Source organism: Cervus elaphus, chromosome 3 (genome assembly GCF_910594005.1).
Source record: "Cervus elaphus chromosome 3, mCerEla1.1, whole genome shotgun sequence".
In the NCBI taxonomy this organism is placed as follows: domain Eukaryota; kingdom Metazoa; phylum Chordata; class Mammalia; order Artiodactyla; family Cervidae; genus Cervus; species Cervus elaphus.
In genome coordinates this window covers 31841709-31864847 of record NC_057817.1, presented here as the reverse complement: position 1 = coordinate 31864847, position 23139 = coordinate 31841709, and the positions used below count along the sequence as shown (strand labels likewise).

At 39.9% G+C, this 23139-nt stretch overlaps 1 protein-coding gene across 4 annotated transcripts in view; it reads right to left on the bottom strand.

Annotated features, from left to right (window-relative positions):
* Nucleotides 1-4594: 4594 nt before the first annotated feature.
* Nucleotides 4595-23139, bottom strand: part of SENP1 (SUMO specific peptidase 1) — a 50351-nt gene continuing 31806 nt past the window's right edge. For all 4 annotated transcript variants that reach the window (XM_043885822.1, XM_043885795.1, XM_043885806.1 and 1 more), the window contains exons 11-18: nucleotides 22363-22447; nucleotides 21985-22140; nucleotides 20865-20996; nucleotides 10139-10342; nucleotides 8793-8872; nucleotides 7896-7980; nucleotides 7286-7381; nucleotides 4595-6329 (exon numbers count right to left, since the gene is read on the bottom strand). In XM_043885822.1, the coding sequence (XP_043741757.1) occupies nucleotides 6267-6329; nucleotides 7286-7381; nucleotides 7896-7980; nucleotides 8793-8872; nucleotides 10139-10342; nucleotides 20865-20996; nucleotides 21985-22140; nucleotides 22363-22447 (901 nt within the window). In that variant the 3' untranslated portion in view covers nucleotides 4595-6266. The remainder of the gene's footprint in view (nucleotides 6330-7285; nucleotides 7382-7895; nucleotides 7981-8792; nucleotides 8873-10138; nucleotides 10343-20864; nucleotides 20997-21984; nucleotides 22141-22362; nucleotides 22448-23139) is intronic.

The window sequence follows — 23139 nt, the reverse complement described above, 5'->3', positions numbered from 1 at the left end:
TAAATATAAAATAAACAACAAAGTCCTACTATCTAGCACAGGGAACTATACATTCAATATCTTGTAATAAATTACAATGGAAAAGAGTCTGAAAAAAAAAAATAAAAAGAGCATCTGGAACACAAGTTCATTAAGGAATGTGCCTCCTATCCCCACTTCCCTTTATAACTTTCTGCAGTGCCCAAGACCAATCCCAGCACCTGCTGGCAGAGGCTGACTGACCCCCATCAGGTCCAGGACCCCACTGTGACGGAGTTCTCTCCCTATGTAGACCCAGGTAATTAATCATCAGCTATCTTTAACCACACTGGGAAATCAGAAAACAAGAGTGGCTTGAAGGTTTCTTTCCTCACTCCAATCATTTTCATATGGCTGAAAAATTTTAACCATGTTGGAAAAATGTTAGAAATCAAGAATGCCCTGAAGATGACAAGGGACTCTTCTAACTCAACACAGATAAAACTATTTCATGGTGGGAGGTGGCAGAGAGAGAGGGAACTTATGTATACCTATGGCTGATTCACGTTGATGTATGGCAGAAACTCATACTACATTGCAAAGCAATTATCCTCCAGTTAAAAATAAATGAATTAGAACAAAACTAAAAAGAAAAAACTGCTTCACAAGGATAGCGGAAGACTTTTTAGATGTTGGTGGATTCTTGTCTGATTCTCTGGAGTGTGAGTTTAATAGGTGGCGGGGGGAAGCACTTCCTGGGGGTTAGGTTGGGAGGAGAAAGAGGTGCGGGAGGGGGCAAGGAGACACGGGACACTGTCGGCAGGGTGGGTTGGAAGTCCCAACTGGTGTGCTTGGCTCAGGAAGGCTCTTTTGCCAACTCCACAGACAGGTCTGGTTTTAAAAAGTGCCAGGGAGCCACACATTTGCATGTTATTTGTGTTTCAGGCTTCAATTCCAGGTATGTGGAATGAAATGAATGAATGAACAGTATTCAGACTCCTGGTTAAGGGGTGGACTCGGGAATCCAGACCACACTGAGGATCCAATCACTGGTCCAACTTGGATCAGGAGACACACAGACACAGACAGAGACAGAACAAACAGTCAAAGAGACAGAGAGACAGTCAGAGAGACAAACACCATCAAGTTCTTTTTACCAGGGAGTTTCCAGTCAAAGCAAGAAAATGAAATCTACAGAACTTATTTTCAATAAATCAACCCATAAAAACTAGGGAGAGAGTCACACATGGATAGTCAGATTAAGGCAACATCATCTTTGACCTCTCTCCACATCTGCCCTCCATCATCTACACCCAGCTTCAAACTGGACCATATGACTGTGTCTGCCTTCTTGATAATGTCCATTGCTTGGTACCTGCCTGGTTTTCTAAATTAGGTTCTATGGTTCTTGAGGATGGGTGACTTTTATTTCCTTGGTCAAACCATCTCTTTACTCCATCCTCCAGGGCCCTCCAAGCCTAGTGCTTAAACACAGGCCTATTTAAACACCTAGCATAAGGGGCTCCCCAGAAGAGGTGGATGAGGCCAATGCCCTCCAGGAACTTAGCTCTGGCCAATAGACAAGACACAGGCAGCATGTGAAACAGTCCATTTAAGGGACAAGGCTAACAGAAGGGGACCCACAATCCATGATGGATGTACTGGAAATAAAAAGGTGGAGAAAACTGTATATAATAGAAAGATGTGTGGTTAGGAAAAAAATACTTGATTAGCCCCCTGGCTTAGAGACTAAGACCCTGAAGTACATGCAGAACTGCTGAGGAAGTGGGTTTTGTTAAGTGTGGAGTGAGGCATTAGGTTTGGGGCACAAAGGAGGTACAGCCTCACTGCAGGCTTCTGTGAATGGACCTTCTTCCCTGACTCCCGCAATGCTAAGGAAATGCTTAGTCAGTTGCCCCTACTCCTCCCTAGCAGGCCAGACAGAAGCAGCTTGAACTCCTGGCTTGAAAGAAAAGCATCAAATTATTCACCTACCTTCAGTGGTTACAGGGATCTCAGTCCATTTCTGATATAAAGGACAGACAATACATATGCTGTGTGGAGTTTTACTGTTTGCTGATTCCAAGGGCTGCGGATGTCCAGGTAAGAGATTTTATGATAACGTGACCAGGGAAGGTTTCAAGGAGGCAGGATTTGGGTGTGTGCGCACTTGGGAGTCTGTGAAAGCAGTGAGTGTAAACTGGTAAGGGGTGCTCTGGACTCCTTGTGCACTGCTCCCCCACATGCTGTCCTTTCCCAGCACCAAAGTTCTGCAAAGGATGGAACCAGACTCTCCAGAAGTCAAAAGCGGTTGATGGTTACCCCTCAGTTTAGAACGGAGAAGAGTCAGCAGCTACAAACTGTTCCATTAGGGAGGACTGACCTGGGCCTCACCTCTAAGATTAAGCCAGTGCTAATACTGGCCTTAAATTTGACTTTGAATCTCTACCTTGACTAATTTCTATTCCAAGGTGCATTATGGGCCTCAGTAACATTTAAGAATCTTAGACCTTGACAAGACCCTGGATATCCGGTCCAACCACTCCCAGTTGGAATTACCCCACCCTCTGACAGGCCAGAGCAGCAGCCTGCACTAACATTTCCTCAAGGCTTACCCTCCAGCTCCAAGTCCTTTAGTTTCACATTTCTCTCTCACATGCATGTCTAAGCACTCCCTTCCCTTAGTATTGACCAGCATGACCCAACTTACCTCATGTTACGTCTCTCCCTGCCTCCACAGCTGGGAATAGGAATTATGGGCTCTTAAAAGACTACTGTTAGAATTCTGCATGGGCAAAATCGGCCTGGGCTGTTAGGAAAGATACTGGGCTGAGCCTTACTCATCCCTTCCCAAGTGTTAGGATGAATTTGAAGCTGTGGATAGATTTTTCCTGGGCAAGGAAATATGGCCACTTGGCCAGGAGCTCAGCATGCCGTCTGTCAACAGGGCCCAGTAGTCTTACACATCCTTTTCTGATGCTCTTGGGTACCTGAGCTCCCAGGATGAAAGCATCATATTCCACCCTCTCCTCCCCCCTACCTTAGCCCATCCAGGTGGAACAAGGGAGAAGACAAAGCCCAAGTATCAGCTGTCTCTTACTCTGGGTCAAGACATTCGAGAGCTGGAGCGATGGCATGGGAGAAGGACCAGAGGCTGAAACATTACAAACACTGGGGCTCTGAAGTGCACGCTCTGTCTCTACCCACTGGAGCCTTTTATGGGCCACATAAAACCAGGCGGTGATGGACAGACTATGGAATATGGTTGCTGGCAGTGCTTTTCCAGGCTTCCTGTTTCTAGTCCAGAACTTTGGGGCTAATATTACTAGAGGTAGTGTGTAGAAGATGCTAGCACAATTACAGGGGCTAAACAAGAAGTTGACACCACAGAGAAATATGAAGCACCTCATATACAGAAGAGTCAATTTTCACAGCTGCCAGGCCAGATGACAAAGTACTCTTGCATTCAACCCTCAACAGGGCTCCAGGGAGCAACAGTGGGTCTCAGGGGGCCCAGGTGACAAATGGGATGGAACTAGTCTTGAACCATGTATTCTCAAACGGGCAGGAATGGTCTTTCTCTGTAAAGGGTCCAGGAGTGATCTGTGAGACTATGGTTTCTACTGAAGGTTACATATCTGGCATCTAGAGCTTATCATCCATCAATGTTCCTTTTTTTAGGGGAGGTAGGTAATTATGGGGCTTCCCTGGTAGCTCAGTGGTAAAGAATCCGCCCGCCAATGCAGAGACACAGGTTCAATCCCTGGGTGGGGAAGATCCCCTGGAGGAGGAAACTGACAACCCACTCCAGTATTTTTGCCTGGGAAATCCATTGGACACAGGAGCCTGTACAGTCCATGGGGTCACAAAGAGTCGAACATGACTCAGCAAGGAAATAACGACAAACAACAAGGTAATTTTGAGCACTGGGCACAGGAGAGAGGGGAAGATTGGAGAAAAGTAATAGGCTTTAGTTTAAAGCAGGTTAAACAAGATGCTGATAACATGCCCTTGGCCATGGAAGGCAGGAACACCACATTCCTCCACCCTCCCACCCCAGTCATCAAGGCCCACCCTTAAAAAGAAGTTGTTTCCAGATGCTAATTCTGCTCTTCTTGGGCAGCTCTCTGGAAAGAATGGCCCCCACTATTGGTTCCCACTCTGGACCCCAGTCTGTGTCTCAGCCTGGTCCACTCACGGGGTGGTCTCAGGATCACTCACTTCACCTTATACAAAACTGTATTGGTCAGAAAGCGGGGCCAAATTCAGACAGGCTTAACAATTCCTTATATATTTTTCAAAGTGCTTTTGTTCCATGTTTCATTTTCTGCTATACATGGCAATAAATATTTGTTGCTTTGGTCTGTACAAAAAGTCTGTGAGAAGGTAAGACAGATGTTATCTAAATGGACAAACAATAAATACAGAGAACTATCTTGTTCTGAGTTCCCCAGACAATAGCAAACATGCCTGAAAAGCTCAGGTCTTTTGATTCATGGTCCAAAATCTATACCATATTGCCACCTTTCAAGTTGTCACTTCAATACATTAAGTACCAAGAATCAACGTACAGGAGTCCCACAATTAGCCTGCATGCCATAGCTTTCTAAGAGAATGTGAAAAGTCCCAGCAACTCATATGTAGAAAGCTATTTATTACCTACAGAAAACACCAAAAAAAAAAAAAAAAGGAAAAAGAGGAAAAAAAAAAAAGAAAATAAACAAAAGGTGGTCTTCCCCCCCAAAGGCAGGCAGTATGAAAAAGGCAGGACATCTAGTTGCTGGAGTGGAAACAGTAACATTCAGTTAACAATGGAATATTTAAAAAAAATAGTTTTCTTTTCAAATTGTAACCTGTGGTAACACATAGAAAAATGTACTAAACAAGCTTGATATAAAACAGAGTAAAATTTTCAAATAAGCCCAGGGAGAAAGCACAATGTTGGAAAGGATGAGGTACAAGGGAAGAGGAGAAAAGATCTCATACAAAACTACCTATTAACAATACAGAAAAAAGTATAAAATGTTCCTATTTTGGAACTTAGGTACAAAATGACACTGGCATTGGATCGTTTCACTATCTAGCCTGAGGAGCGCTCAAAAGGTGGGGGAGATGCTACAAGGAACAAAAAGAATAGCAGTTTTTCAATCTCAAGTTGATCAGTCCAAATTCCACCCGTTTTCCAGTTGAAAATCTTGCCTTCCTCTGTAACCTCTACCCCAAGCCGAAATTCGTCCAGGCCTCAAAATACTCTGTTAGGAAGTCCACAAACACCCTACACATAGGGGCTGGGATCTGTGTGTGCTGGAGCTAAATTTGGAAAATGGTAATAAATCTACAGGCTAAAATGGTGAACACATTCAGCCTTAAAAAAAAAAAAAAACATATCCCTGTGAAATATATATATATATATTAAATTCTCTGTGGTTAGAAACATATTTAAACTAGCTAGCCACAGACCAAACTAGACCTGCATTCATCCAAAGCTGGAATTTTATGCTAAAGACTGAGGTCCTTCTTCTTCTTGGTCAGAAGTAGGTAGCAGTAAAAGTGGCGCCTTTGTTGCTCCACTAAACCACTCCCTGGGTGGGTCTTCCCCATATCATGTGTTGTGAGCACATGCAAACCACTGCTTTTAAGGAAGGGACTGCCTGGGACTTTGGGGTCCACCCAGGGCTCACATGTGGTGCCTCAGGAGGGGAAGAAGCTACAGATAATAAAACAGCCTTGTACAGAAGCAGACGGACTTCACAAGGGGCATGTAAAAAGGACAAGTCCTGGAGGACAGCCTTATGCAAGTGCCCCAAAGTCCAGTTTACAGTCACTATCCTGGTGACACGTTTTGAAAATCCTGTGTGTATGTATGTGTGCGTGTATATGCTGGTGGTTTTCATCCCTACGTTTTTACCCACATCCATTCCTACCTCTTAGTAAGGCCTAACAACAAGAGTTTATACGAAACCAAGAGTCCTTCCAAGCTTCTCTCAGGCCCCTAATTAAGAGACTGAGTGAGGCTGGAGCCCTTTGAAAACAAGATGGCAGAACTGAAGAAGTGAAAAGCAGTCTCTCTCTTCAGATTAGGGATGTCCCTCACCCCTTTCACAGCACCAAAGTTTCTTTGCAAAAATAGTATCTGAGATACAAAAGGAAAGGCAGATGTGCTTGTGAGTGCATCTCTCCAGGGCCTGGTCCAGGATCAAGGACTTTACAAGAAGAGAGGGTTGGGAGCAGCTGTCTCCAAGGTCTCTGGCTGTAGACAACAAAGAGCTGGTCCCCCACAAGTCCATGTCTGCTAACTGAGATGGTCTTCACAAGAGCTTTCGGTGGAGGATTTCCCAGACCATCCGCTTCCGGAAGTAGGGCATGTGTTGCTGTAGGGACACAGAGATACCTTTATTTTAATTTCCTGCATGCAGACCTAACACTCCTTTCCTTCTTGAGGTTTTCGCCTAAAACAGTCTCAGCTGCATTTTTGGTCTTTCAAATTGCTCATTCTTCATTATGCGTGATTTTTTTTTTTCCCCGATTACTATCGCTATTGCTACTTTTCATTGTTGTAAACCTAGAAGTTTAATAAGGCATCACCAGGAATCCCCAGGCTATCCTCAAATGTCTCCAAGAATTTTGAGAATGGTGTCTAAATTCAACAAAGTCCTCTGTGTTGAACTTTTAAGAGGATATGAGATCTGAGACTTGAAAATCAAAACTCACTTTGCCCCAAAAGAGTTAAATGAACTTCAAGAGTCAGCTCAACCCAAGGGCTGCGGTGGAGAATCTAGTAAAGTCATTACTTTAAAAAGAAGCAAGGGGTTAAGTGGAGGACACCAAATGAACTATAATCTCCAGTCTTAATTCACTCTGGTCTCTAAAGGACCACGTGGACAGAAATTAACGATCACAAACTTTAAGGAAGACTGATCAGCTGCATAAAGTGAGGGGAAAAGGGCAGCATAACAAACTAGACTAGATCAAGGTGTGGCCTGTTCCAAAACGTCACTGCTACCAAATAAAGGGAGACTGAGGAAACCTGCTCTGTTCCCAGTTCTCTGCTTCTTACAGGATTTGAGGAAGACGGCGTATATGACCAGAGAAGGCCCTCTTATTGACCGGGATTCCTTAACTACAATATATGATGTATGGTGACCCAGGATGTGGCCTATCATTATCCTTCCTTTTCCTACGACGTGGCACAGGTAGCAACCACCCCGGGTTATGAGCCACAGACTGAAGTAGAGCCCCCTAAGTGGAGCAAATGGAGAGAAAAACATCCACCAGGCAGCCTGGAGACAGGGTGGTCACACAGCTCCCTCCCGAAGGCTTGGCTTACCTGTGTGAAGTTGATTGGTCTGTCTTTGGTAATGCAGTCAGCATATTTGCAGGCAAACATGCCACAGTCACTTCCATTCATCTGCTGTGGAATTTCCTGAAAGGCAAAAAATAACAAAAAGGTGACATCTTTCCAAGCTTCCTTCCTTCTTATTCAATTATAAATAAGAACCAAAGGATATAAATTTTCCAAGTTTCCCTGAATTCTGAAGAGATGGTCCTGGTCCCCCTCTCAGAACAACACAGGCTCAGAGAGCAAAAAATTCAGTGTCTCAGTCCAGCCTGTGTACTTCATTTTTATCACATAGGAGACTGTCTGAGATTTCTATGACACCCAAGGGTGTAAAAGCTGTTCCTCCCACAAGGGCCAAGCAGTCTGCAAACATTTTCTCCCACAGATGAAAGTTTAGCAAAATAGCTGGGCATTTAGAAAACCTAGTTCTTCATAGGAAATACATTACTGATTTTCCCACAGAGAGCTAACTCTACCTTATCTTCCCTGGCTGAGGTCAGGCCAGACACTTAGAAAGACGCCAGGGCCCAAGCAGTATACTCCTTTTCTAACCAATACTCTAATCTCAGGATTTCCATCTCATCAAGATGAAACATACCTGGCTTTTCTTGCTGAAGAGCTGCCAGCCATTGGTGTCAAACTCTTTTCTTTTCTTGTCAATGCTTTCTTGCTTCAGATATTGCCTAAGGTATTGGGAGAGAATGAAATGAACTTGGGGAGCTGCCACTGCAAGAATGGGGCTGACAATCCTCAGGAAGAATTTTCTTCTGCCATGTCTAAGGAAAGCAATATATATTGCTGGATAGGGAATCTTTAGAACTCCCACAATTCATGCCCACTTTGTCAGCTCCAGAGAAGCAAGACCTCTGCCTTCAATACCCAGGGTCCTTCTTTCTACTGTCCCCACTGAGGAACGAGTTTTGATCTTTTCTTTGGTTTCTACGGTCCTTTAAGAATTCAGTCTAATGGAAGGAAGGAAAATGTTTCTCTAGCAATGCTGAGGTATATATTTATTTACAGTCTTGATTCTTCTGTATAAAAATTCAAGCCAAATCGATCAATCCACCTCATGGAACCCACCCTCTCCTGGCCACAGATGTTTTGGAAAGAGAAACAGGTGGAATGTAAAGAGATTTGCATTCTGGTTTCCAGTTGAGCCAGTAACTAGTAGGACCTGAGCAAATCAAAGTCTTGGTTTCTTCAATAGAAAAATTAGGAGGTTGGGGTAGATGACTTCTAAGTAGTTTCTATATCTATATGTCTATATCCACTCTTTATTGTCATGCACTGGGACAGTAATTATGCCCATCAGGATGTATTTTTGGTATTATTATGTTATTATTAAACTTTACTTAGATGGAAAATACCCATCTTAATCAATATAAAGATTTCCTTTATTAACCACTCCATTGAAGGTATCAGAGAATTGAGTTCAACAGCTAGAAAAACAACATACATCCAATACTGAACTCTTAGTCTTCAACTCCCTACTTACAAGAGGATTCTGCAGGCTTCATTGTTTATCCCACCCATAGAGTCATAATAGGTAATATTCTTCTTTCTAAAGTCCACAACCTGGGAATAAAAAAAAAATCTGTGTGTTTACAAACTGAAGAAAATCTCAGCTTTTCCCTTCCCTGGAACTTAGAACCTTCTGCCAGATTTCCTATGAAATCATGACAAGTGTGATGGATACTTAGCATTATACCATGCTTCATCTGCAGAGGAAAGAAGAACAGGGTGACTGTTTACTCAGAACTACGCTGGGGGCTGACTGACTAAGTGGCCCAGTAATTGCCCTGAAACCTTTTTCTAGTTTCCAGGGTCCCCATTTGCAACAGAGGCAACAGTGAAGACACAATGTGCTCTTCAGAGATTGTAAATTAAGTGAGATCATTTCCACCCATTTTCAGAAAGATGGTAAAAGATTCTAGGTTTTGTTTCTTGGAGAATTTCCTTTTAATGCTTTTCAAATATAATTCAAAACAGGCTGTAACTTGTATACTTTTATTAATATATTAAGCTAATATATCCATGTTCTCAGAGTCATGTTTGTGTTACTTGCTCAGTCATGTCTGACTCTTTGCAGCCCCATAGACTGTAGCCTGCCAGGCTCCACTGTCCATGGAATTCTCTAGGCAAGAATACTGGAGTGTGTAGCCATTCCCTTCTCTAGGGGATCTTCCTTACCCAGGGATCGAACCTGGGTCTCCCGCATTGCAGGCAGATTCCTTACTGTCTGAACTACCAGGGAAGCAATAATAAATTATCAAGTAAGAAAGGCAAATCATGATTAGGCAGAAAATAAAATAATAGTCACAGAATCTGAGTTGGCGGCATCATTAAGAAGTCACTTTTTCTCCCCATGTATTCCTTGCCTTTAGGTTGCTTTGACTATCACTCCATTTTTAAGTATTTCCAGAAAAGGAAATTTCATAGCTTTTTTCAAAGTCTAAGTATCTCCCATTCTTGACACAGAGTTTGTTAATCTATCCAATTTTTAGATAATTAAATGCTACTCTTTCAATCATCTATGTAGAACTAGTATTCACTGCTCTCTGTGTATTCTATTATATAGACTTCTTTTTTTTCCCATTTATTTTTATTAGTTGGAAGCTAATTACTTTACAATATTGTAGTGGTTTTTGCCATACATTGACATGAATCAGCCATGGATTTACATGTGTTCCCCATCCCGATCCCCCCTCCCGCACCCACCTCCATCCCATCCCTCTGGGTCTTCCCAGTGCACCAGCCCTGAGCACTTGTTTCATGCATCCAACCTGGGCTGGTGTATATAGACTTCTTTTAAATTTTATCAGTAATAAAAGAGGCACTCACAGCAAGACACCAGTGCACTCCTAGGTGAATAGGCACCAAAAGAATGTCAACAGAAAAGACATCCACTTTCTTTGTCCAACGTTTCACTGCTTGATAACCAGCCGTTTTTAACTTAGTGAAAAAAAAGGTATTAAATGCATGTACACTCGGCAATCCCTTCTCTTTACTTCGCTCCATCAGCATATTCATGTAGAAATTGATGATCTGTGGAAAGAAAGTATATGTATTAAAACAGATACTCCAGCCTTTCAAAACAGTTGTGTTGTAAGAAGGAAACACAGCTGCTATACTGCACAGCATAGGCTAGTTCCCTAATCAATTCAGTTATGACCTCAACACCCAACAGCCTAATATCCCTATATCAAATTCTGACTAGATAAGAGGGGGGCTGAGGTGGTTATAAACAGTGAAAACATAAAAGGCTGATATATACATATATGGTTCAGGATACATATGGGAAGATGTTGGCCAGACCTGTAGAAGGCTGAAGATTAGGTTAAAAAAAAAAACTGGAAAATGAGGAGGAAGAAGTACTACAAGAGGAGAGTCAGAGAAAAGGAAAGAAAGGAGCATATGCAGGTACATATTACAAGCAGGAGTTCAGCAAGGTACACATTAGCAGTTCCTTTAGTCTGCTGGGACTGTGCAAGCAATTAAACTCTGAGCTCAGAGTCTAGTGTTAATAAAAATTAAGATTAGTAGTTCAATCCTTCTATATAGGTCTCCTGATTTTGCACAAAGATAGAAAACTCTGCTCCATGACTAAAGACTGTTTTTTCAGCCTAACAAGTTACTTAGCAGAAGCAAACTGTTTTGGTTTCAAGTAGAACTGAGTGACAGAATAAACCATCAACTATATTGAAATATCATCTCTAAACTTGTAGTAGCTTGGAAACAACACCTTTATCCAGGCAGACATGGATATACTATAACCTACGTTATGTAAGACCTGAAAGTAAAACCACAAACATGAAAAGTCAAGTTTTCTCCCAGAATCTATAAGGTTAGCTGCCTCATATTTGTTGATTCCACTTATTTCTTCAATATCAAGTATGAATGAAAGAAATTAAAATGCTTGACATGGGAGATATGTTAATGAAACGATGTGTTCTGTAATAGTGACTACGTTGTCCACAGTTCCTTTAGGTCTAGGACTCCTTGGTACTAAAGCCTCAAAGTTACTGTGCCGGAAGTTACTGCATACTTATTTTATGTGGCCAGCTGAGGTCAGGCCAGTGTCTGTCAACTGCAAGGAATGAATGGGCTAACTGATTCAAAGCTTGGAAATATGACTAAGAAAACAGGCACATTTTTCAGAATGCTTTTTGGGGAATGGGAAAACACCCCCGTCCTTTGACAAATATTTACACACTAAGATGCCAGAGCAGTGAGCTACTGCCCAACAGTAGGCAACTACATACTGGGTAGGCAGAAAGGAACACAGCCAGGAACACACCGGAGCGTGGTCTAGACTAGAGAAAGGGCCTATAGATGAGGATGCCTAGGCAGCTGCAGGGAAACCACATTCACCAAGAAGCAGCACTCTGAGGGTGGTGGTAAGGAAAGTCAGGACTGAAGAAAGACACTGTTCTTCCTGCGTCTCTGAAGACAGAGCAATAGGCTCAGGTTGTGGTTGATTCTCTCCCTAGTGTGATGCCCAACAGGTAACTAGAGCTCAGTTATATAAAACAATGATAATGAATTAGGACACAATTAGGATTGTAGCTTTCGCCAATCCAGGTTTTTAATCTCACTCTATCCTTGAGGTTAATGGTGCTAAAGGATGCTTGTAGGCTTGTGAAGGCAGCCAGGAATGCATGAGGACCTACCTGCTCAGCAAGTACAGATTTCTTGGCTATAATCTACATCCTCTGGTAAGAGAAAATTAGCAAAAAGGGATTGATTCCTCTGGTATTCTATCCCATGACATTACCCATGCCATGAGGCTAAACCCTTCAATTCAAGGGGTGAAGCAAACAGGCAGACAACCTGTCAATCACTATAAGCCAAACCCTCCATGGGGGCAGACAAGTTAAATATTGCAACAGGCAATAAGGACTTAAGATGGAGTTGGAAGGAACCAGAGAGATAAAGACAGCCAAGCACATGAAAGCCACAGAGATATATCTCCCCCAGGTGCCCATCAGAGGGGTGTATCTGGGATCATTACCCTGAAGTGAAAAGGGTGACATAAATGAGCATCATGCTACATATGACTATCCTATTTTTCAGGGGGAAAGAGTGCCAGAAACCAATTAAGTTTAGCTGGGCCTACACAGCCTGAGTTGTCTGGTTTCTTATGTTATTTTGACAGAGTGGTCCTATAAAGTTAAAGACCAAGCCAGCTGAACAGGAACAGAGACCTAGAGATCAGGGCACCACACTGAGAACCCCTCTTCTCTGCTTTAGTTCTCCCTCCCACCAAGGTTTCTCCACCGTGAGGGAAATGGCCTCCTCCAAAGTCAGCTCATTACTTAGCTCTAGGAAGTGATCTGGGCTCTTTTTCATTTGCCCTGCATCCTAGGAGGAGGGGGCTTGGTGGCCTCACAGTTCCCTCCCATTAGCTGAGGATGTGTAATCTGACATCTGAAGCAGAATTTAGAACCAAGTTTCTCTCCTCAATTTTTCAGCTATTACTCAGTCCAAATAAGGAAAACTGCCATTGTTCAGCCAAGACACAATCACACCAAAAAAAAAAAGCTAGAAGTTAGAAGAACAAAAAGAATCCTACACATTATCTCACAGAGGAGGGCTAAAGATGAATGAAAAAGAAATGAGAGGAGATCAGGGTCTAAGATGAAAGAAAAGCAATGATGGTCAGAGCAGTTGCTTGTATTTTGTGATGGCAAGGGTCCCTGCCCTCCTATAGTAGAGTCTTTCTGTACATGTGACTCTCTTAGCTCCAGAAGATCTTGAATTCCCTTTGGAATTGGGGACGAAGAGTAACATGTCTGTTTGTCTGTGCCTACTGTTTGTCTTGCACTCACCACTCTTTTGGGGGCCCACACTTGCCTCTGCGTGCTGCAGTCCCTGGTGCCTAAAGAACTGCCTTTCCTGCTGCCTTCACAGCCTTGGCCCTGAGCATCTACTCCTCTATGCAATCCTGTTTGGGGGTGGAGCCATTGTTTATGGTGTCTTGTTCCTTTGTGATTTTATGTGAAGAGCTGCCAGGCTAAGTTGAAAAAAGTGTTTCTTTAAAAGAAAAGTCTACAATGTTTTCAAACTGAGGACTCAATCCCTTGCCTGTATGTTACCACAATGACACAAATGACCACTGCTATTTGTATCCTCCTTCTCAAGCAGTAAACCAGCCAAACTATTGTTTTCTCATGCATTTAGAAGTAAAATACATCACTAACAGTAAAGTCTAACTTTTAACCCTTCCCAATTTCACACACTGAACCCTTATAACAGACTTTGGGGAAAAAGTATTCTAAAAGTCCTGAGCATGACAATGTTCTGAAGCAGAGATCAAGATAACTTTTAGAAAAAAAAAAGGCTGTTTTCCTACTTGATCTCTCCAGACTTTCCCCTCTACCTCCTCATTCTTATTTTTAAATTAGACTTAACCTTGTCAATCACAAAACCCAAAAGACTAACTAAGCAACAACCTCTGAATGTTATAAATCAGGTCACTCACTCCTAAGACCTAACCTAATACTACTATAGAAACCAAGATAGCAGACTTCAGGGAAGCTGAGTTACAGCATCCCTCACTGTGCCCAGGACTTTTCTCAGACGCAAATTAGAGTAACAAACGATTAGAATTACTGCAGAAGTTTTAGAAAAAGACAAGCAGCATCTATTTTTATGGAGTCATGACAACTGTAATTACTATTCTCCCTGTGACCTGACATAAATCCCTAGTTTATCAAAAGGACTAGTTCTATTAAGAAACACTTTAAAGAGGTAATCTATAATGATGTGGAATCATCCAATGAGTCATGTTAGAAAGACTACACTGTAACTTCCACTCTGATCATTAGCATATGGGAGACTCCATCATATTAACTTAACTAATTTATTTCATCTTGTCTAATTTTCTTCCCTTCTGACTCAATCAGTTTTTATTTCCTAAGAAAACTCTATTTCCTGTGCTAGGTTTGTCTAGTTGAGTTTAATGTTTTATAAGCTGCTGCTTCTCTTACTGAGCATCACTTAGATTTAACATCTCCTTGGAAGCAATTAATAATTGAGACAGAGGTGCTGAAATCTTCAACATTCATACTTACGTATGAATTTGTCTCTTTCCCCTTCCAGCTTTTTCAGTTTTTAGTTCACGTATTTTGAAGTTCTGCTATTAGGTGCACACATATTTACGTTGTTACTCCTTTTGATGAATTTCCCCCTTTACCATTATGAAATGTCTATCATTAGTAATATTCCTTGCTCTGAAATCTACCAGTGTGGTATTAATATAATTACTTAACCTTTCCTTTCTTTACTGTTTGTATGGTATATTTTTTCCACCCTTTTACTTTTAACCTCTATGTGCCTTCACATTTAAAATGTTTTCTGTAGATGTATTTTTATATCTAATCTGTAATTTCTGCCTTTTAACTGGATGCTTATACTGTCCAGTATAGTAGCCATTAGCCAAATGTAACTCTTGAGCACTTGAAATTTGACTAATTCAAATTGTGTTGTAAGTGTAAATGCGTTCTAAGTGTAAAATACATATATTTTAGAGAAGGCAAAATATACCATTAATAATATTTTAATATGTATTACATGCCAAAATAAACATATTTTAGATTTATTGGGTTAAATAAAATATATTATAAAAATTAGTTTTACTTCTTTTCCTTTTTTTAAATGTGACTATTAGAAAACTTTAAATTACATATATGGGTTACATTATATTTCTACTGGGTATGCTGAGTTTGGCCCTTCACATTGAATGCACTGAGATTGTTGCTGTTTAGTCACTAAGTCACGTCCAGCTCTTTGTGATCCCAGGGACTACAGTCCACCAGGCTCCTCTATCCATGGGACCTCCTAGGCAAGAATACCAGAGTGGGTTGCTATGCCCTCCTCCACGGGATGTTCCAGACCCAGGGATTGAACTTGAGTCTCCTGCAATGACAGGCAGATTCCTTACCACTGAGCAATCAGAGTATTGACATGGTTGGTTTAAAATCTATCATCATGTTCTTTTTTTTCTATGTGTCTCATCTGTTCTTTGTATCCTTTCTCTGCCTTCCTTTGGATTGAGTATCTTTTAATTGCATCTTATCTCCATTACCAGCTTCTTAAAATACCTCTTTGTTTTTTACTGATTGCTTTAGGATTTATCAGAGAAGGCAATGGCACCCCACTCCAGTACTCTTGCCTGGAAAATCCCACGGACGGAGGAGCCTGGTAGGCTGCACTCCATGGGGTTGCTAAGAGTCGGACACGACTGAGCAACTTCACTTTCACTTTTCACTTTCATGCATTGGAGAAGGAAATGGCAACACACTCCAGTGTTCTTGCCTGGAGAATCCCAAGGACAGAGGAGCCTAGTGGGCTGCCGTCTATGGGGTCGCAGAGTCGGACACGACTGAAGCGACTTAGCAGCTAGGATTTATGTCTGTAACTTATTGTAGTCCATCTTCATAAAACATTATGCAACTTCATACATTGTGCAGGAATCTTAGACAAGTACATACTTTCATTTTCCCCCTCTTTTGTGTTATGATTATCACATATTTTGCTTTAACATGTTATAAACCCTACATTATTGTTTTTTTTATTTGACTAGTCCATTGTCTTCCAGAGATAATAAAGGATGACAGCATTTCCACTGCTCTTCATTCCGTGTAGACTGAAACTTTCAACTCAAATTTTTCCTCTGCCTAAAAAATATCCTTTAATATTTCTTAAAGAAGAAGTCTGCTGGTGATGAATTCTTCAGCATTTGCTTGTTTAAAAAAGTATAGCCTTATTTCTTCAAAGATTTATTTGCTGGTATAGAATTTAGGTTGATGGTTTTCTTTTTTCTTCAGTATTTTAAAGATGTAGCTACACTGTCCTCTGGCCTACATGGTTTCTGACAGATCTTTGTTCCTCTGTATATAATATGTCTTTTCTGCTTTTTTCATTATTTTTCTCTTTATTAATGGTCTTTAGCAATTTGAATACTATACATTTCAGTATGGTATTTCTCTTACTTGGGGTATGCTGAATTTCTTGAATCTGTCAGTATGCTTCCAAATCTGGAAAATCTTCCATCATTATTTATTTAAATATTTTTTTCTGTTTAAACAGAATGTTTAACAATGTTAAACATTGTTTTCTGTACCACTTACACTCCATCTTCCTGTCTGGGACTTCAATTACATGCTTAGACTTGATACTGTCCCTGAGCTCACTAAGCTCCAGTCATCTTTTTTCAGCCTTTTTTCTATTTCACTTGGATGGTTTATACTGCTCTATTTTCAAGGTTACTAATTTTTCCTTCCACAGTATCTAAACTGTTAATCTCATTTCATGTATTTTTAATATCAGATACTGTATTTTTCACCTCTGGAAATTCAATTTGGATCTTTTTTTATATTCTCCATTTTTCTCCTCATAATGTCCACTTTCCTCTACTTACCTGAACATGTGGAATATTATTTACGGTATCTGTTTTAATATCTTTGTTGGCTAATCTTAACATATTTTTCTTTTCTGGGTATTTCTATAGTGATTGTTTTTTTTCCTTTGTTATATTTTTCTTCTATTTCATGCCTGGGAATTTTTAATTAGATGCTAGACTTTGTGAATTTCAATGTTGTTGGGTTCTGTTGTTACCAGAATTTGTTGTATTTCTTTAAATATTGTTGGGTTTTGTTCTGTGATACAGTTAAGTTACTTGGATCAGTTACAAGCTTTTAAGACTTGTATTTAAGTTTGTTACCATGGGTCCAGAGCAGCCTTTACTCTAGGGCCTGCCTTTCTGGCCCCACTCTTGACGCAATGCCCTTTTGAGGACTCGCTATTCAATGCCCCACAACTCTTCTACTCCAGCTGCTTGGGACATAAACTATTCTTGGCACCCCTGTTAGCTCTCATGCTTGTTATGATTCCTTCTTTCTGGTGGTTCTTTCCACAGCCACTGGTGGTTTCTTGCCATATATGTATAGATCAGCACTCAGCCAGATTCCAGGGAGGCCCTCTGCACATCTCTGGAGCTTTCTCTTTGTTCAGCAACTTCCCCACCAGTATTTATCTCACAAACCGTAGCCGCTTTGGCCTCAATGAAAAATGTCTCCTCCCTCAGCAAGACTGCCAGGCACGGCCAGGTTTTTACCAGCTCTCTCCCTCTAACACACCACCCCAGTAAGCTGTGGGAATCACAGGTTCATGCTTTTCATTTCCATCCTCTCAGGAATCACTGTTATTCAGTGTCTGAAAATTGCTGCTTCAGGTGTTTTTTTTTTTCTTTTTTTTTTGCTTCAGGTGTTTTATCTACTTTTCTATTTGAGAGAATAAATCTGATCTACTTTATTCTATCATGATCAGAAGATGTCAAATTTATAAAACAACTATTGCTTTATAAAACAACTATTAGGCCCTCTAAGAGCAGAATTAGCAGGCCATAAAGAGAAACACAAAGCCTAAAGTAGCCCTCACTTCAGGATCATTAACCTAAAATCTTAGAGTTGGATTCCATAAGTTATTCAACTCTATCTTCAGGAAATAATACACAATTTCTACTGTTTGTTACTTCAATTGACATTTACTTAAAAATACTTCCTTTTGTTTCTTAATTGTGACTTTCAATCTACTTTTGCAACTAATTCCTCCTCTCTTTAACCCTGTCTTCCTTCCCTTAATTATTTTTATCACTAGTCACCAGACCTGGTATAGAAATCTCCATCTACATGTTCTCACCTTTCCAGCCTCATTTTGTAATTCTTTACAAGGCAGCCAGTTCCCACATTCCAATTTTGAGAAGCTTCATTTTCTTACAGTGAGGTACAATGTTAATCCTTTCATTAGTCCTTTGAATTTGTATAGAATTTAGCTATTCATTTATATATAAATCCATTCTTGCAAATATGTTGGAAAGCTTACTCCAAGAACAGGCACTGTGGCCTACTCTTCTTTTAGAAAAACGACCTGAGAAAGAGTAGCCTAATGGCTATTTGTACATATCTCAAATATAGGACTTCTTGATTTTATTTTCCTTATAAGCTAAATCTGATCCCTTTCATTTCTAGGATCTTATATTCTTTGTCTATAAAATGTCAATCACCTTTCTTGGGAGAAAATTTTAATGAAGTCTATAAAACTGACATGAGAAACAAAAATAAAAGAAAGGCTACTAATGAAAATATCTATTTGAGGGAAGGAGAACAGGATTGAAGAGAGAGCAAATTATTTGCAAAATATTGAGGGTTCACAATTGAGAAATAATTAAGTATTTCAAAATGAGTATGAATACTTAAGGATATCTACTAATTCCCCTTCAGAATGTTATCAGCTTTTTAAGGACAGTGACTCTGAAAGTGCGAGAAGTATGGTACGTTGAAAATGATGCTTTTTTTAAAACAGTTATTAAAGTACTTATTAAAACAGTTTTCATCATCATCATGGACATGTGAAGTGGCACCTGCTTTCAAATTTAACATTATTCTCAAATGAACTGGCACCTGTTTTCAAAGTTAACATTATTCTTAACTCAGAAGACAAGGACTCCTTACAAAAGTTATGGGTAAATGTGGTAGAGATAAAGTAGACAAGGAATCTTTCCTTCCCCTTTTCTCTCCTAAATAATGTAATTTCCATTAACTCTGCTTGCTAAAAATCCTCTGATGATCCCAAGGAATGGAAAATATGTCCTGATGAATGTTGCCTCTGTAAGGGAGCTCACAGAGGTAACTACCACAGTACATACAGCAAGAACTCAGCTCATGTCCTGCTCACTGCTGCCCCCTAGAAGTTTTTGGATAATTTACAACCAAGAAGCTGCAATCCAAATAGAATAACTGGGTCTTCCCCATTTAAAAGCAGCAGGGAAAAATTGGCAAGAGACCTCACATTAATATCTTCAAAGAAAAATACTTAATTGGTGGATACTTCTGACTGTTCTTGATTTTCATTTTGCTCTTTGATTTGGTGAGCTCTTTTTTTTCCTGTTATTGTGACCCAATGTTCTAATATCACTATTCTGGGCCACAAGAAGCAAGAGCTGTTTCCCGTAAAGCAAGATGGTATCTCAAACCATGCCTTCTTTACTATTCTTGGTCAAAGATATTATTCAAGGAGTGATGAACTTCTGAAATTTTATCTTATAAACTCACCAAAGGCAAAGAGAATGTTCAACAAATCCCACAGAAAATCAACCTACTGGACATGACATATGGCTCTAAAATTCTCTATATCTAATCCCGAAACAGGATCCAACTTAAGATTCTAAGGCAGTATGATATAACAGATAAGACCCAATGCTTGAGTCTGAATCCTGGCTTGCTATTACAAAGTCATGTAACTTTGCAAGTTTCTTAATCTTTTTATGTCTTATTTCTTCATCTATTAAATGGAGATGATAAAACTATAGCATCCATCTCCAAGAGCTGTGGTGACTATGGCATGAGCAGAACACATAAAATACTTAGATTACATAAGGTAAATGTCCAACAGACGTTGGCCAAACACTAGTATTTGGAAGGTCATAAACGTACAAGGCCAGGATACTGGTATCTAGGGTATTTGGTTTTTGTTCAGTTGCTAAGTCAGGTCTGACTCTTTTGTGACCCCATGGACTGTGGCCTGCCAGTACATGGGAATTCCAAGGCAAGAATACTGGAGTGGATTGTCATTTTCTTCTCCAGGGGATCTTCCTGACCCAGGGATTGAACCCATATCTCCTGCATTAGCAGAAGGATTCTTTACTGCTGAGTCACTTGGGAAGCCCCCTAGAATATCTAGTGCTTACTATATTGAGTATCTAAAAAGTTTCCATAGCGATGAAACTTGAGTACACCCAAGATTTTAGGCAGGAATGCTCCGAGTAAGGAGGCAGGTACTTAGGGAAAAACCCCAACCCAGTTCTCTTCTTTTGCTGTGAAAATATCCTTGTGAAATAAAACAGGCTCCTATAGGTTTAGGAATAGGAAAGATCAGTTTGAAGATTCCAAAGCAACTAATCTACATAAAATAATTAGAACACTTGGGAGCCAAGACCCATAACACTTTTTAACTCAACACCTCAAATATTTAATAAAACTTCTTCAATGTCAGTTTAAAAAATATTATGTACAAATGTAGGCTATTTTAGAAAGCTTACCACTAATAACCTAAGGGACCTAAATACAGAGAAAGGGTAACAGAAATGGATTTCTATATGGAAATCCCGAAGTATTTCTTCATGTGCTGTAACATCGTCAGCTATTAAATACTTGCTTAACAAAAGATGTGAACTGCATGGCAAGTGGCTTAAAGACAGTAAAAATACCAATGAGTAAATGTCCTCTCTATCAGTATCTAAATTGTCAATACATAAAAAGGTAAATCAGCTTAATGTTAGTTCCCAGACATTAAGGTACATAAAAAAAAAAATCACCTGAGATGTTTGTTTAAAATATGTATCTCTACCACACTGCTTCATACTTAGGCAGGAAAATGGAAAAAGCTATGACAGCTGATTCTGAAGCAGGTCATCAAGGACCACACTTTGAGAAACAGTGAAATAATGTCTTTAGTCTGCACTTGATGTTCACTTTCTATTTGAATATAAAAACAAGTGTGAGATTACCTCATCATTGAGCCAGTTAAGGTGATTTAGAGTTTGAATATCTTTGCGTGTAATGGTCAAGCGGAATGCTTCACTCAGAACTTCATCCTGGTTCCCATTACGAAATACATTCTTTATTTCTTTCTCCATTTCCTAGGGAACCAAGAAGTGTCAGAAATTAGGCATACATGGCCTTGGACATACCAATTTCTCATCAAGCCCCGTGCAATTCCCCACACTTAAATCAACTACTCCTAACATTTTGGTTTCTATTCCTTCCAGTAATCTCCTGATTACTTCCTTCCATCCTAGCTCTTCCTCCCTTCTCTTTTTCAGCACATTTCAGACCCTTATTTCATATTATTTCTTGTGTCTGAAGTAACTTTCTGCTATCAAATTTCCTAAGCCTATGAAAAGACCTAATTATATATCTTCAGTCCAATTTCCTGAGAAACAGAATCTTTCTCGAAGGTAATAAGGAAGTGATGTCTTTTAGACACATTTTCCCAGAAAAATTTGTGGTTTTTTTTAGTGTAAAAATGTAGAATTCAGCACAACTATAGTATTAATAAATGTGTTATACTCACCAGCTATATGACAGGTTTTCAAAGACGAATGAACTAAGAAACAGATTATTTTTAAATGTATGCAGACTTTTATGTATTTTCCAAATTTTTATACTGAATTTTTATTACTTAAAAAAAAAGGTAAGGCTCAACTTACTATTTGATGTAAAAGTACTACACATATGTATTAAGTAAAAAAGCATAGGAACTGAAACAAATTTACTGAATGCTTTTTCACTGAAATCACTACAAGTCACCCATAATTCTTTCCTGAATTTTCAGTAATCTTTTAAAAACAAAGCCAATATTGTTATGCAATACAAATGAAAGCAGGAGTATGGAATACAATTTAAATACCAGGTGATCTATTACTGTTTTGTGGCTGCACCACTCAGCATTTATGATCTTAATTCCCTGACCATGGATTGAACACCCTGCAGGTAGAAGCACTGAGTCTTAACCACTGGACCGCCAGGGGAGTCCCTGGTCTATCATTTTTATGTTTGAAATTTGTCCAAAGAATTCTCTCGAAACACAACACTTGCTAGTGTAGGAAATTATACTATGTAATTTACCTCTGTAATTTCAGGAAATTCGTCTTCACTGTCAGTCAATTTATGACCCTTTTTCCCTGTTTCTTGGGCGATCGTGACCGGGATCTCCTTTTCAAGAGGCACACGAAGATGCAGTTCTACTGAATCATGTACTGAATGTTCCTGTTCCTGCAGTCTCTGAAAGACAGACCTTCAAAATAAGTGGAGTACAGAAATCTACTGCTTGTCTACATACACTGAGTAGGACTCGCTGGACAGACCAAGGACACAGCACAGCAAGGCCGTGCTAACATACTATCTTGCAATTCAACAGCTTTGATTCCAAATTCAGGTAACCTTCCAAAATTAGTTTCAACTTGGGATATGCTATTCATTTGTATCTCAAAAAAACTTTTTTACCTGGTTTTGAAGTTGTAATGCCAGTGCTTTCTGCTCTTCAATCTGGCGCAATCTTTCCCGTGCTCGAGAATCATAAACACTAGTTCTACGAACAAAAAATGCAGACCACTCGCTTAGCATCAAGAACACTGCTGATGCACAATAAGCATTAAATATAAAACTCTCAGAGTAAAAGCCTAAAACCCTTATACTAACTTATCACTACACTTGCTTTAAGATGAAGTGAAACTACATGGTGTTACTGAAATTACCTTACTAGTTTTTTGAAATAATGAAAATTATTAGTTTGTTGCTAAACATGAACAAGTGACTTTTGTGGCTATTTGTAAATGTGTAGTCTTTTTTTTTTTTAAACCATGCTTCTAAAATTAAGGAGAAAGTGAAGCTTCATTCTGGAAATCCAAAAATGAGACTGAATCCCAAAGATGAAAATAATACAAAAGATGTGGATTCCATTGCTGGTTGGGGAACTATGATCCCACATGCCCTGGGACAACTAGGTCCACATGTCACAGCTACTAAGCCCACCTGCTCTGGAGCCTCATGTCAAGGGTAGAGAGCCTTCATGCCACAATGAAAGATCCCATATGACATGACAAAGATCTTGCATGCCATAACTTAGACCCAACACAGCCAAATAAATAAATATTAAAAAAAAAAAAATCTCCAGACCAAGTGAGATAACCAAAGTGAGTCCCTGAAACTAGAAACTAAATCTTCAGTGATTCTGCAAATTCCAGAAATAAATATTATCCAATAAATTAGTTTTATCAGTAT